General features: G+C 39.6%; 1 protein-coding gene across 1 annotated transcript in view; it reads left to right on the top strand.

Moving 5' to 3' along the window:
• PDGFRL (platelet-derived growth factor receptor-like) overlaps window positions 1-16,411 on the top strand; it is a 20,395-nt gene that overhangs the window by 678 nt on the left and 3,306 nt on the right. The window contains exons 2-5 of the mRNA XM_010002511.1: window positions 6,595-6,889; window positions 12,992-13,143; window positions 14,549-14,842; window positions 15,131-15,270. Of these exons, the coding sequence (XP_010000813.1) occupies window positions 6,595-6,889; window positions 12,992-13,143; window positions 14,549-14,842; window positions 15,131-15,270 (881 nt within the window). The remainder of the gene's footprint in view (window positions 1-6,594; window positions 6,890-12,991; window positions 13,144-14,548; window positions 14,843-15,130; window positions 15,271-16,411) is intronic.

Genomic DNA, 16,411 nt, shown 5'->3' with positions numbered 1-16,411 from the left:
CCTTGAAGCCCCCGGCCCGCCGGAGCGGGAGGGTCCGTGCGGGCGTGGTGCGCGGGTTTAAACAAGGGGGGGAAAAACTGTTTTGTGTACGGTTGTTCGTTTGTAGGGAGGGCCAAATGTCACTTGTCACCCGGTTTCAGGCTGTGATGAAGCCTTGGTGGGGGATGAGGCAAATTATTGACTGGAAAGGGACGTTCGTAACCAATGAATTACTTGCCTTGACTTAAACTAGGCAGAAGAGAGGTTGTTTTCCTCACGCAGAAGGTGATTAAACTTACTAAAACTTTTTCAGAAGAAGCAAACCAGCAAATTCATGTATTTTTGACTATGGAAGGGCTTGGGGAGCAAGGCCTGTTGTAGCCCATGGAAGAGTTTGTGGAGAAATTGGGAGTGAGGCTCTGAGGTGAAGGACAGTGAGGTAGTTACCACACGTGGCCCAGGAGCCTGTAAGGAAAAAATCTATTGTAAGAACAACAACAAAACCTTTACCCTGAGATCGGTTAGGCGCTGAAAGGAATTGTCAGGGGAGGCTGTAGAGTCTCCATTCTCTGCAGTAGTCAGAGCTGAACCAGATAAACCTCTGAGTAACTAAACGGGCAGAAAGGGACTTCCAGAAGTCTTTTCCATCCCAGTTTTTCTTACAACTTTGTGCAAAGGAATTGCCCTCTAGACCAGTGTGGTGTGGGAGAGGATTCCTGCCGAAAGGTCCCGTATGTGATTGTGCCCTACTGCATCAAGGAAAGTGTTTTCTTTTTGAGAAATGGGCAATAAAAGCACAGAGTGAGAAATAGTTGTAACTGGGGCAAAAGATTTACCAGACCTGTTTTTCTTAGTTTGTCTAATTTACACTGAGGTTTGACTGGGTGCTTCACACTCTGTCTTCCAGAAGCTTAGCTATGGGAGAAAGTAACCTGGCGTATTTAATGACAGTTTCTTGTCTAAAGCTATAGCTGCAGCAAGTCCTAATGTAGACATTGTGATTTCAAAGTAACCTTCCTAATTTAGCTTATTTTGTCTTACGAGCAATGAACTATGTCCCTCCAGATGGTCCGTCCATGTGTCAACCTGTACTGCTTGTTTGGATGGTTAACTTTTCATGCGAAGTACCACGAATAGAGATATGTGTCCAACCTTTTCCATTATATTAGTTGTGATCACAAAGATTCTTCCCTCTCAATCTTGGTGGCTAAGAATTATTCTTTATGGTAACCTCTTGGTTATCCTCTCATTGGGGATTGTTTTGCATGTAACATCTGCAAGGACAAGGGGCAGACGAACATTAAAGGATAGCATGAAACAAATGCTATGAACCAGGAGCAAAAGTACTACATAATGTATTGCTGTGACTGTCGATGCGTAGTCACCTGCTTCAGCATGCCGAGTTAGTAGGGACCTTGAATGTACTATTGCAAAGGAAATGAGTACAGTGCAACTTAGAACTGACATTTGGAGCTGAGCAGAGGTAGAAAGGAGGCATTTCCTCCATTATTTTTTTTTTTTCTACTTAATTTTGTATTTTTTTAGTAAGAAATCCTATTGCCGGATTAAAAAAATGAGGGCTCTGTGAATAAATCTGGTGTTATGGTACAGCATCCCAAATGTGCTATTCATGTACTGGCATTAATGGGCTAGTTGCATTTGTTCCCATCCCTGGGAAAGTCTTGCAGTTTGGATAAGGAAATGGGAGAATCCATGTGGTGGGTTTTGTGTTCTTCAAGGGATTTAATTGTCTTGTTTATCTTAGGTGACAGCTAAATAACTGGTGCAGTAGTCTCTAGGGTATATAGATACTTGATTTGGCAATGAGAGAATGCAGGACTGTGAGTTGCAGAAGTGGTGGCATCAGTAGATACCTGAACAGACTTACAGAGGGGGTATTGGGGAGGTGCATGGTCACAGTGTGCTTGGAAACTCACCTCTCAGGGAGGTGCATCAGAGAGGCAAACTAGTTTTTTTGTGTAGGTAGGTGAGAGCTCCTCTGATGGTGTTTCCTGAAATGCCCTTACTGTCACCTGCAGGGATATACAAGGTCACACAGACAAGAGTCTCACTGTGTAGCTGGAAGTGTGGTATAGGAGGGAAGTGTTCAGACTGACTGGGAACCACAGAAACGTGGCACAGAGTGAGCTTATGCAGAGAGGAAAAGCTTCATCTAGAGAAAATCAAAACCAGGCTTCTGGCACTTAACACTGAAAAGCTTTCATAGGGGAGACTTTAACTTCAGGCAGTTCTTAAAGGCAGAGTGTCAGGTGAGGAAGGGCACAGAGTTTGGGATGATGTGTTTCCCTGGGGTCAGGTTATAATATCTGCATGCCTTCAAATGAATGAGTGTCAGGATTGAGGTTGGCAGAATGTAGTGGAAATAGCAAAAGGCAGTTTGAACAAACAGTCCTATTTGAATAGGGTTTGGGGTGGGGGTGACAGAAGGGAAAGGGTTGCTGGGCCAAGCTTGTGTGCTTCTACAGACAAATCTGGAAAGTACAACAGGGTTGTACTGCTGGTTTGAAATGGGATTGCTGATCCAAAGGCCTGTAAGGGGCACCTTCTAATACTAGGGCACAAATTACACAGAAAAGATGGAATAGCCCAGCCCAAGGCAGAAGTGGCAGTATGTGTTGAAAATTTTAGTGTAAAATCTGATTCTGATTGGTGGGTTTTATCAGTAACAGTCATCTGGACTGAAATACCAGCCCTGCAGAGAACTGAGAACCTGGTTACTGACCACCCAATGGGATGGAGGGAATGACTGTTCTGTTAAGGAAAATCAGAGGGGCTGCAAGAACTGGATAGGAAAGCAAAAGGAAGAATTACTTACCCTTGTGAAGGGCGGATTGCACACAGTGGGGTGTGATGCTGAGTGCAATTCTTTAAATGCCACGAATGATGACTTTTTAGAGCCACTACTCAGAGAACAGCTGAGAAAAGCAGCAGTTCTTGACTTGATCTGAAGCAGTACTCAGGTAATTGGATTCAGATGTTGCTGTTGAACAGCCAGACTGGAGTTTTAATATTCTTGCAGGAATAATAAAAGCCAAAGAAACTACTGATGTGTTTAATTTTGGAAGGGGGAATTACATAAGATGAGGAGGCTCGTTAACTCACATATGGGTTAAATATAAAAATCAGAATGAGGCACACAAAAAGAGTTTGAGAAACAGTTTGCAAAAGGGATAAAGCCAGCCATAAACCCTTTTCTTTTTTCTGATGTGCTGGGGTGGGGCAAAGAGAGGTGGCTGCGAAATTTATAAGGCTGGTAGGAATGGGGGATAAGAAAGAACACCTACAGAAAATAAAGCTTAAATTAAAAACTTTCTTATTTTTTGTGCACCTGTTGCAAACAGGACAGGATGGCAGATGAGACATATATGCACAGATCAAGATTTATTGCATATAACATTGGGTTCTTAACTCCTTAAAACAGAAGGCATAAGTGCAGTCAAATTGTGGAACAGAAGATGAAGTTTGAATACAAAATGTATCTTAATAATGAAATTTACTGCTTGCATTTAGATCAAACAATAGGTTAACTATGTAAATGCTAGCATCTTATTATCAAGTTTTGTACTAGGCCTAGAACATTACAGAATCCTTTACAATTGATAATTAATCTTAAGTTTATTAATAAAGACAATAAAGGAATTGATATCTCTCACCCTTGCCCAGCCACAGCTGGGTGTTCCTGGGCAGAACTTAATTCTTGAGAATCAGTCTCTCTGGCAGGTGTCCCTGCTAGAGAGGAGAAGGTCGAGCCACCTCCTGGGAAAGTGTACGGGAAGTCCCCCCGTTCAAAGATGGGACCAGGCTTTTATAGAATAAAGTGGATTGACTGCTCTCATTTAACTTTAGCTGTAGTTCCAAAATGTCTCATTGGAGAATAAAAGGAAACCAGTAGAAAAACAATTAAGGCCCTGTTACCACCAAGCAAACTCTTTTGTTTATCTGTTTGTTATTACCGTATGTCCATTTTGGGCCTGGTTGTGGCTTGGCTGGGCTCCGTGTTCTTCAAGACCAGGGAGCAGCTGGTGTTATGAACATCAGCTTGGCCTCTGTACCTTTCAAGGTTATTACCAGCTCAGAGTTTGCTAGGTCTGTCCCTTTCTCATGGGAATCCTACTTCAGGCCTGAGCCTGCAAAACTGAGAGAGAAAACACAGTTGATTAATAGAAACTGAGGCAGGCATTTTGAGAGATGGAGTGTCCTGATACAACACCCATGTTCACTGTTGAGGTGCTTAGGGAGGTTTTAAGCATATCAGAAACTTTGAGTGCAGTATCCTGTTGAGCACTGTAATAGCAGGCTCTGAAAGGTTCTTTCTTTATGGGGAGAATCATTAGAGGACATGTCTTATTAATATTCCAAAATAATTGGCTTTAGAGAAAATCAACAATGTGAACAGCATGCCATGATTTGATGATATACACCTGAGATCTCTTTCAATCTGAAGTCACCGAAGTCTTAACTTGGGTGTGTAACTTAATACATCACTATTCCTTTCCAGGGAAATGGAAGTATGCTAATATTTTAAGATTTTTGAGGAAGGTATAGGCACAAAGCCAGATCTCTGTATTCTGTAAATTGAACTTACCAATAAACGGGCATGAATTACAGAAGAATCAGTGTGGCTGCCTTTCCCTCACCTCCTTTCAGAACTGTGTTTTGTTGTGCAGATCTACTGAAGTTCTCTAAAGGACTTGTAAGAGCGTGGCCTTGAATGAGTTGGTTAGTGTACTTGGATTCCCAAAGGCTTTTGATAAGCGTGTTGTTAAAGACTTCATGTAAACCAAGTTGCTGTGAGACAAGGGAAGAGTAATAGACACCAAAGAGTAGGAGTTAATTTTCAGTTTTTGAAACATAAGCATAACATTGGTTTTATCCAGGTGAATTTCACAGACACATGCTTTTCAGCATATTTTATAAATATGCTAAAAGAAAAAAGAAAGTAAAGAGTTGAAGACGGATCTCTCCATTTTGAAAGTCTGGGCAGTGAAAGTAGGAGTTGAAATTTTGTGTTGGTAGATGCAAAGGAACACAAATTATTCTAACTTAATAAATACATTTGATGCATTCTGCTTAGAGCTTTCTAACCAATCATTCCCACTTAGGAAAGTGATCTTGGAGCTACACGTCATTATTCTGGAGAAAGTCAGCTCCTAATACTGCTTTCTTGAAAAGTAATGAGCTGTTCAGACAGGAAAAAACATACCATTAATATGTACAACTATGATTTGACCATATCTTGAACCTGGTATACTGTCTGCTTTTGTCTTTTTTCCTTTACACAAAAATGATGTGACTGAGCTGTTGTAAGATGCATATTCTTTACAAGGACCAATTAAATAGAGTAGGACTCGTCAATCCAGAATTAATATGTTTGAAGGACACAAGTACTGTAAAAGTACAAGTGCCACAGAGAAAGTTACTGGAGAAACAATAGTTGTTTATTCATTTAATACAAAAGCTGGAAGGAATCTAATATATATAATCTGTGTAGTTTGGAAAGTTGACCAGACAAATTAAAGAAGGAAAATCCACCAAGGACAATAAAATAATGGCAAATGTGATTCACAGATCCCTTGACCTAAAGGTTCTAGAAAGCTGGGAGACTAGTATCAAAGGAGCAGAGATAGTGGTCCTGTTCTCTACATGACATCTTAAAAGGCAGCTGAGCTGTCCCATTGTCTCTAGAATAAAATCTGTTACCATTTACCTCTAAATAAGGTTCTGTTTTCATCCATATTGTCAAAATAAATGGCTGCTACAGAGAAGCCATGCATGAAATACAACCTTCAAGTGACTTAAGTGCCTTTTGTATTTTCACAGTATCTTACTGTAAAAGAAAACAGCATCAATATCAGTGTTTTGAAAATGGTCCTGAAGTTCCACACTTGCCAGTTTTTCTTCATGTGTCTTACAGTAACATGGTGTGTGAAAAGGTCCTGCAGAATTGCCAGACATGGTCACGTCTTCCTGTGAATTCAGAGAACTTGCACAGCGTCGCGTACTGACTGGCAGGGACGAGTGGTAGAAATAAAACTGGAGACCGAAACGCTGTATTTCTTTCCCTTTCCGTTTGTAAAGTTCTCATACCTTACATATTTCTCTGTTTATGTGAACTGTAAGTACAGAATTTCCACGTTGTTGAGAGCTCTCTTTTTTTCCCCTTTTTTCCCCAGGAAAATGGGTCATGCTAGAGACTTAAGAGCTCTCTTTTTTTCCCCTTTTTTCCCCAGCTAGAGACTTTAAAAACTTATGTAAATTAACCCTTAATCATTTTTATGAGTCCTTTATAGAAATTAAGTTAAGCTTAAGTTATTTTCACATATTTCTCTGTTTATGTGAACTGTAAGTACAGAATTTCCACATGTTGTTGAGAGCTCTCTTTTTTTCCCCTTTTTTCCCCAGGAAAATGGGTCATGCTAGAGACTTAAAAAACTTATGTAAATTAACCCTTAATCATTTTTATGAGTCCTTTATAGAAATTAAGTTAAGCTTAAGTTATTTTCTGTGATAATAAGGAAGATTTTTTTTTTTTTTTAAGACATTACAACCTGTTTCTAATCAGTAACATTGCCTTTGTTTTCTTTATTTTACTAGTTATTGGACAGCCTGCAAAGAGTAAACGTCCAAAAGAACCTGGAGAAAATAAAATTAGGCCGGTTAACAAAAAAGTAAAACCCAGGACCCCGAAGATGAAAGAGAGAGAATCTGTTGACTCCTCTTTGAAGTCCCAATCAATACTGACACAGGTGATGGATAAAGGTCATTTCCAGAAGCTATCTGCCACTCTAAGCCTGTCTGCAGGACAAAGCGTCGAACTGCGATGCAAGGGGAGTAATGTTACTTGGAGCTATCCTTCCTACTTGGACAACTTTAAAGACTCCAGACTCAGGTAAGCTATTTTCCAAGTTTTGGGGGAAAAAAAAATAATCCAGAACTTTTTTTGCCATGAGTGGTGTTTATTTTCACTGGCTCTTTTATAGAAATGTATGTGTCTATGAAAGACAAGGAGTGAGGAAACTGTGGAGCACTGTGAACCAAGCGCCAAGAAAGAGCTATAAGGAGTTTTTCTTGGCTTATTAGGTGAGAGAGGCACAGAGGTATGAGCAAAGGTATGAACTCCTATTGTCCTTTTGTTCCAAAATGAAGTACAAGAGTGTATGCTCTCTGTAAATAACTGAGGTGGTCTGAATCTCTGTGATCTATTTTACTTATTTACAGGGATGTTGCTACCTTAAAATCACTCCCAGTTGATTAATTTTTCACGTATGTTCCTGTACTTTTCACTTCTTTTTTCTAAGGGGAGTGTTAAAGTCTGGCAGTTAGACACTGTGATCTCTAGCATACTTTTTCTGAAATTAATGAGACAGTTGTTCTCAAAGTGTTTATTTGATTGTCCCCTGATGCCTGAGAAGTTCAAGAACTGTACTGTCTGGATAAACCTCTGGAGCTGGTGCAAGGCTTCTGTCATAATAAGTTACAGTAGCAAGCCTATTTCTGCTGAGGGCTTATCGCAGCAGTGATTCTCAAAGGGTCTTGTGGCCGATTTAACTGCCTTTTCTATTGCAAGAAAAAATGTTTTATCTGGACTCGTTTCAGTAGGTGGCGTTTATTAGCTGCAGCACAGACCTGGCCTTCCAGCCTGCCAAAGCTCACTGCTAAATCCTGTCACAAGGGAGCGTGTGTGTGGTTATGGTGGTTGATGTTTTCAAGTGTATCTTCAGTTCTGTGCTTTTCCAAATCAATTGCTGGCATGGTTTGGTCCTGTAGACCTCCAGAGCATGTTATCTGGGTATTAACACCTGGCATGGAAGAAGGAAAGGAGAGTATTCATAGTTTTTGGAGAGGAATCTGAATACTGCTTTATCTTTTATTTGACTGTCTGTTCCTCACTTGCAAAATTAAGAACTTTTGTATTGTTGCACTTAGGACAAAATAAAAGAATTATGCTGGTTTTTGAAATAAACAAAGATATGCTTTTCTTAATTGTGTGGTTTGGTGTTTTGTAATTTGAAGTAGTTTTGTATTCTGTTGCCTTAACAGTTTACCTTTCTGTTCTTACTCAAGTTCACAGTATTTATAATATTGTAACCATTAATGTCACAGATAATAAATATAGATACAGATATAACATACTGGCTGGGAATTTATAATTTGCCTACATGCTTATTTTCTTTTAGAAGTATGCTAGGCTAATATTTAAGGGTCTGTGTTGAAATACAATGATCTTTGCTTTAGAGAAATTATTTTGAAATAAGTTACTGACGCAGTAAGGCCGAGTTGTACTCAATCAACAATTTTAAGTGTAAACAAAAGATCCTATAATTAACCAGAAAAATTGAAAACATAAATTAGTATTACACTTCAGAGTCACAGAATAGTAATAATTTATGGAGACACTGACCATAGAATCTTGTGCAGTTGTATTTTCAATACATTTTAAGTGTGACTTTGGTAATTATCTCAAAATCTTTGCAGTAGTGCTACCAGATGCATAAGAAACAAATTCTGCTTTACAGAATGGTAAAGATGGAATTGATATTCTGTGGTTTTTGAAAGCTTTGTTTGTATTTAACTGGAAGTATAAAGATAGCGTATTTTTTAGGTAACTCAGTTGGCAGTGTTTGTAACCTTTATGCTGCCATTTCAGTTATTAACAAAGTTATCATCTTTCAAGAGGAGTGGCTCTTCCTCATGGTATACAGAAGACCATGCACCAGGAACCAACTACAACAAGCAAACTTTAAAATTTTACAAATATATTACGCTAATTTTAAAACTAATTGCTGAATATAGGGCAAAAGGGGGAAATCAGAAAAATTATTAGCAAATAACCTACAGCAAAAATTGTTGAATCATATAGGTAGATACATTTCCAGTATCTTCTAACATTTTTACAGAGTTTAAAGACCAAATGTAAGATAATCTCTTTATTATCAAATGGTGAGGAATGGAGTGAAAGTTGAGCTAATAAGCTGAGCTGGGCTTTGGATTTCCATGCTGGTCCTGCTGGACTTGGGACACTGATGCAGACCAGAGCTGGTGGCAGCAGCAGGGGGTAAGTGGTTGGGGTCTGAGGAGAAGAAAGTGAAGAAGGAGTGGGTTGCTGGGTCAGAGGATAAGTGAGGAGGAAGGCCAATGGTGATGATGTCCATGCAATTGATGGGGACTAATGACTATCATTCTTTTGTTCATTTCTAAGTCCCTACAAACAACAGATGTTCAGGCATCCAGTTCCTTTTGTTTTCTTTAAATAATAGGAGGTATGTACAAATTCAACTGGTCTAGTTGGAACTTTAGCAATAAGCAAGGTGTTTTATGTCTCCTGGGAATGGAGCTCTCTAGGATTGGTTGGAGGATTTGTTAACAGCAGAGGTGCAGGGCAGGAGCTAGTGCTGAAGATGCATGCTCATTGTGTTCTGTTTCCTGTGTGTAGTTCTGGGAGAAGAGGGTGTTTTGGTTTGCAACTAGTTAAATTTAGCATTCAGGTAATGTATTTCCTATGAGTGGTTGCAAAATGAAGTAAGGATAAAAACCAGGTATTTTGTCTCCATGCCATGCTTATCACGTTTTTAACTCGCCCGTGTGATAAGGAGAATACAGGAGCCTGGAGGACAAGAGGACTTTTCTAAGATGGAAGATAAGAATACTTAGAAAAGCCATTTCTGTAGTACTAGTGGCTATGCTTGCTCTGAGTTTTTCTTTGTAGGTACACTCTATGACCTGGTAAATAAAATATTTTTGTTTGCTGTACTAGAGAGTCTTAGTTTTTAATAGGTCTGTAGCTGTTAATATATGCTAAAATTATCATATAGGGGAGGGAAAGACACTGAGTGAAAAAAGGACTCATTGTCTGTTTCTTGTTGAGCCACAGGAGAAATCCTTTCTTCCCAGTATCCCAACTGGAGTAAATAGCAGTACACACTGAAATTATATACTTCCCTTTAGAGACTGTAGCATGCAATGCAGCTCTGGGGAGAAAATTAGAATCATTTGAACTTGGCTTCTGAGTTAAGAACACACACCAGCTTGCTTCAGGCCTAGCTTATTGTCTGTCTGTAATACTCTTAATGCCTTGTGCAGCTTAAACATACCCTGCAGATAACTTTTTCTCTGAAAATTTTGTGTACTGGCTGAACTGGCCAAAAGTCTTACGACAGTGTTAACTGTCAAAGGTAGAGCATGCACCTCCAGAGCAGAAGGGCTGGAATGCTGTATTGTAAGTCTCTACATGACAAATCAATGACTGTAGGCTCACCCAGGAACTAGATCTACAACGTATGAAGAGGATCAAAGTCTGAGAGAGATGAAAGAAAGATCAGGGCAAACACATTTTCCCTTTCTCCTGTTTTATAGCAAAAAGCTGCTCTGGAGGAAGGCAGTCTTAATTTCACATAGTCTCTGCTCTGCCTGACTTGGAGCACTTGGATCTCCCACTTGCTGAAGACAGGCTGTATTTATCACAGAACTTCATCTGATAAACAAACTCATGAGAAATGGAGCTGCTCCAGGAGGAAGCTGGGGCAAAGAGCTGCACATGCACGACATGCACATTTATGGGTGCAGGGGGTGTATGGACAGGAGCAGTCTCACATGTGTTGAGAGCTTACATTAAGTATGTTGCAGAGGGCAAACTGATTCTGCTTTCAGTGAATGGCGTCTCCTGCTGGCTTAGAAGGATGCTGGTTATACTCATGTCTAATTGAATTTCCTTTTGTTCCATGTGCTCTAAAGTCTGAAAGCTAGGGAGTTTTTTTGAGCAGTGAGATGTTTTGTTCCTCTGCCAGTGAGCTTATATTTGAGATAAGCTCTTTTTTTGTCAGTATGAATGCAGCTGCTTCAGAGGAGTTTGCTAGATGCTGTTTGAGTGATGTTCTTTTTGTCTTTTCATACGTGTTTTTTTAGCTTCTAAACTTGACATAGTTTTTCTGACAAAGATCTTTTCAACTGCAAATAACTAAAACTTAAGAAGATGAATGTATGGATAAGATTTTGGAGTAGTTTTCTAGTTTCTTTAAACAGTCTTGAAATGGTTGTATATACAACATTTTTACTCTGTGATATGTAGAGCACAGCAGAGTTTTTGCTTTTGAGTCAGACGTCCCAGCATCTAAAATACTAATGAAATAAAAGTATCCTGGAAATATTGGTCAGCTGCAGAATTTACCAAGTATCGTTCACTTTATATGTCCTATTTTTTCTGCTTAATATGGTCATGTCACAAGTTTCAACACTTGCACTCTCAGTTGTCAGGTTTTGTTAGTGCATGTTTGTGGATGACTGCCTCAATAGGCTATTTCCATTGATTATTGGATAGCTTGTTCTCAGTTAAGTAGAACACACTGTACAATAATTAATTAATTCTGACCTTATTTTTCTGTCTGTTGGGATTTCAGGCTGTAGATCAGTGTCTGCATTCATGGTTGCAGACAAAAATATTCTGGGATAATGATTTCTCTGTAATGTTGACAGTACTGGGTACTTGCAGAACATTTTATGCTGGTGTAATCATGTAACTTATGAAATGTGAACTGTGAAACTAAATAATAGTAGTAATAATAATAATACAGACTAGGACATGTTTTGGATTTTTATTTCTTCCTGTTGGATATGATGCATGACTGGATCTCTTGCACAAACAGGGATCTCTTAAAGCTCATTGAAAAACTAAGGATAACTTATAATGTAAGATAGTGCATATATTAAAAAGGAAAATGCTACTACTCTGCAATTAGATTATTCCAAAAAATAGAATCAGACGAGGTCATGTAGTACAAGGCAGTCGCAGGTAGGAAAAATGATTTGCCTGTTTCCCCAGGTAGGTCTCACAACTGGCCCATAGTGAATGAGTGTACTAGTGGTGTCTGTGGCTTTAGTGGAAAAAATTATTTTCAGTGAGCCCTGTTTGGGTTGTGCGTTTGGTGTGATTTTAATTTCCGAGCTACTGGGCCTTGGCTGGAAGGTCAAATGTTGGGTTGTATTAACTGTTATTCATGATTGCTGGTAGTAGTGCAGACTGCTAGCAGAACACCTAGGGAGTCAGAAATTTTGGGAAGCGTGTGTAGCTGGAAGTAATGAACTCCGTGTAAACAGTTTTTCTGCTTGCATTGGAGACAAGCAAAACAGAACATTGAGAGTACACAATGCAGGCATGTCTCTAGTACTGCTGTTACACAGTGACGAGGTGGTTTAGAGGATAAGAACTTCTTCAAAACATGCTAATCCTGTAAATAAATGATTCAGTCAGACCTTACACATTAACTGCCACATTAGTAAGAATAAATGGGGGGATAATAAATATTCAGAGAAGCCACAGCTGTAGAAGAGTAGAACTCCAGCAGTTCTCAGGGTCATGCTCTGAAATAGCCAAAGGGTGGTGAGAAAACTCTAGTGAGAGGGTGCCAGTGAAGTGGCTTGGGGCAGAGGAGTAGACAGTGCAAAGTTACTTGCTCGCAGAACAAATGCAAGCTGAGATAAAAGGTCTGTGTGGTAGTGTTTGCAGCTGGAAACTTGGGCCAGGGTGTTAAAGATGTGGATGTGACACACTGAAAGCAGGCATAAATTATCAAACAAGCTCTTACTAAATTATCTTTGTTAATATACTGTTGAAGCAGTGCTACAGTTAATGGTATCAAAAGGATTGAGATGTGTGCAGGTGGACTTGGAGCATGAAAAGAAGGAATACATGTGGACAAACTGAGACAAAACATAAATGAACATATTGTCTGCATCAGTCACAGCCTAGTTTCAAAATGAGGGACTAACAGGGATCCACGAATGAGCTGTGCAGGACAAAAGCTGGCAAGTTGAAATTAGTAAAACTAATACTCATGTAGGCAAGTCTTTGCTGGAGCAAATAGGGAAGATGTGATAGCTCTGAAAGTGAAAGTTGGGTCAGTTGCAGAGTAGGAATAAAAGAAAATAAAAACTAGAAGTGAGCTGACAGAAATGTACAAGGAAATACATCTGTGCCTTCTGTTTTTCTTCTCCCCAGTATAAAGCAGCTTGACAGGTACAGTCAGCTGATCCTCACAAACTCCACTGCAGCAGACACAGGTGAATACAGCTGCTGGCTTCAGCTGTGCAGTGGTAACAACTGCAGGAAGGATGAGACTAAAACAGGTTCAACATACATCTTTTTCACAGGTAATTAACTCCCTGGGGGATTATTGATTGAAATGCATTCGCTAGTAAAAAACATCAGTGATTTCATTGTCAATATTTTTCTTCCACAATTTTCATCTTTTTTAGTGGATGGTAAGGAACATGCTGCTGGTGAGTAGAAAATTACTTGCTTAGTGGGATTTATGAGTCCATTTTCCCTATGTATTACGCTAAATGTGTACCAAATTAATGCATAATGCAATGGAAGGCAGATACCTTTACCAACACACACCTGAAGATCTACAAAATTAATTTTTGAAAAAGTGCCTGGATAAAAATAAGTCTGTGCAGAAGATTCTTTTTGCACTCAGATGGCCACGTGGGCTTTTTGACCTCCCACTCCCCTTCCAGTTACCTGCAGTGACTTTAAAATCTTGACCACATTGGTGTTGGTAAGGCCACAATTTCTCCTGGTGGTCTATATATAGCATGTTGAGAGGCAAAATACTCCTAAGAACGTGTTGTCCCACAGAGTTTGAGGTTGACTGTAGCCCTAACATTGCATGAATGGGGTCATAGTAGGTAACCATGCACATGTTACTGCTACTTTGCTCAACACACCTGGAATCAAATGGTTAATTTTTTTTTTCTTGTGGAAAGCATTCCATATGGTAAAAAAACCTTCACTGCCTGATTAGAGTTAATGCATTCTTGGCTAGCAAATATTTCAGCACAAAATGCTGAGATAGAATTGTTTGCTGTGTGTTTTAGAGCTAAATTAGACCATGAGGCTGTGCAGACGCCATTTATCAGAAGTGCTTAATGTCCTTTAGGAAGGCTGGAATAAACTTTTCAGTGAAGTTATTATGTAGATGCTTGTGCTAGATGGAGGAATTTCAGCTGAGAACCATTCTAAACATGGAGATACTCTTTAACTGTCATTCTAAAAGCACTAAACATTTTAGCTACTTAGAATAGTAAATGAAACATTTTGCCTGAAATCGTATGTGTAAAAAGGCTGTAGACCCAAATAATATGTCTTTCTATTAGAGCTTATCTTACCAGTGGTGGTGGAGTTTTTGTGTGTGTTATGTGTTATCCTTTAGAAGTGGGTGAGTGAATAGAATTGCATTCAGATGAGTATTGAAAACTTATTAAAAAGGAATTCCAAAGGTTTACTTAAGATAAAAAAAGTATCAGATTACAGTGAAGAATACTTTGTTTTCCTTTTTGATTTAATGTTTTTAATGCAAACTATGTAAATATATACACACAGGTTAGAAAAGTTTGTGTTTTTTCATTGTGTGTGTATATTAAAAGCAAAAAGCTTTGAGTTAATTTTTAATGTAATTCATAGGTATTTTCTTCTGTCATATGTTGTTTATTTTCTTTCTGGTAAACCAATATGTAAGTATCATTCTAACTATATATAAACTCTTCTCTACAGATAAAGAGGAACTTTTTGTACCTACTCCCAGTTATTTTGAGATTGTCTACTTGAATCCAGATAAACCTGCAGTCATCCCATGCCGTGTTACTACTCCTTCAGCAAAAGTAACTCTACACAGGGAATTTCCAGCAGAAGAAATTGAAACAGACGGAACTGATATCACTTACGATGTGAAGAAAGGTTTTGTCTACCAGCACCCTACTTCTGATCATAAAGGTATTGTCTACTGTAAAGCAGAGTCAAAGGGAGCACCTCAGATTTCCATCAAGTATCACCTACTGTATGTGGAAGGTAAGGTGCAGTTTTTTGTATGCTTACACCTACTCTTGTTTCTTCTGCTGACATGGTTTAGAAAATAATTTTAAAAACCCCAAAATATGTAATGTCATCAGAGCTTTAACATCTTGATCAAAAATATATGTGATAAAACTTTTGACACTGAAATTCAAGCAACTTCCCAGCGTAGAGGGGAAAGTTGTAGGTGTACAATGCTGGTGCATTAAGCAAGTTGAAGCAAAAACTGACTCCTTTTAAATTTAGAAACTAATTTTCTGCTTCCAAACACTGTCTTACTGTCAGTTCCCAAGGGCCCACCCTCAGCCACAATTGCAGCATCATCCAGTAGAGCACACGTCAGTGACAGCGTTCATGTAGTCTGCACAGTCCTTGGGGAGCCAGATGTAGATGTGAGCTTCAGGTGGCAGTACCCAGGGCAAGAGGTAAGAAATATATGCCCTGTTATTTTTCTTCTTAAAGGCAATGCTTTGAATGCCAGCCAGTGTCTAGATTTGGAGAGAAGATTCTTTCAGATGGTGGTGTGTGTGTGTCTTGCTAGCTCAGGCATGGTGGCTGGAGGAGGCAGCACATCCCTTTTGAACTTCAGCCCATCTTTCCCTGAGAGCCTAGAAGTAGCACAGGAATGAAGCTGGAGAGTTCTACCCATGTTAGCAAAAATCAAGCTCAGCAAAGCTCACTCCTCCCTCAGGTTTCCATTCCAAAGACACTTAGCCTCTGGCAGCATTTACAAAGAAAAGCCTCAGACAGGGTCAGAGCGAGCCAGCGTCAGGAAGCTATTCTAGGGCAAGCCACAAAGCCTCACTGATGCCTCTGCATTTGATATCCTTTCAATCTGCATGGCTTGGGCACATGAATCATTGCAGCACAGAAGCTTTAAGCTTAATTGTAGCCCACAGCCAGAAACACAAAAATCTGCTTCTGCCTGGCCTCATCTGAAAGAATTCACTGGAAACATCCAGTGAATCTCAGAACTCTGTTGGTCCTTTTTCTTGCACAAAATAAGGTGTATCTGACTAGCATTATTGATGGTCCCCTCTCTTCTCCCTCTGCTCATCCTGACTAGTTACAGCACAGACTCCTTTCTTAACTAGACTCTGCTGCTGTTTATCCTAAGCAAGCTAGGAGCAAAGGAAGGACTGCTGGAAGATGGAAGCCTTCACCAGAGGAAAAGGATCCTCGGGGACCTGAGAATTTGCCAGCCATCATGGTGCTGGGTTGTCAAAGAACAAGGCAGACCTTGCTAATAAGGTACTTGTATCAGCACAGCACAGGTCTTCCTGAGCCAGCATAGAATTAAAGTAATTTAACGGCAGAGGTAATTGCTTAAGTGAGTGACTGGAGCTCAGTGATTATTAGGCTTGAGAAAATTCAAATCTAAAGCCCCAGAAGTTTTTTGCAGCCATTAAGATAGACACTGTAGCACTCTGCTGCCATGGGAAGGTGTGGGCCTTTTCAGAGGAAAAACTAGTGAGACCTAGTAAGCACAAAAGGGATTTGAACTGCTGGTGGCACCAGCACTGTGCCTCAGAACCATCTCTTTTTTTTTTTTTCCTTTTTTTTTTT

The sequence above is a fragment of the Chaetura pelagica genome, unplaced genomic scaffold (genome assembly GCF_000747805.2).
Source record: "Chaetura pelagica isolate M959 unplaced genomic scaffold, ChaPel_1.0 scaffold67, whole genome shotgun sequence".
Classification (NCBI taxonomy): Eukaryota; Metazoa; Chordata; class Aves; order Apodiformes; family Apodidae; genus Chaetura; species Chaetura pelagica.
This window is presented reverse-complemented; position numbering and strand designations above follow the sequence as displayed.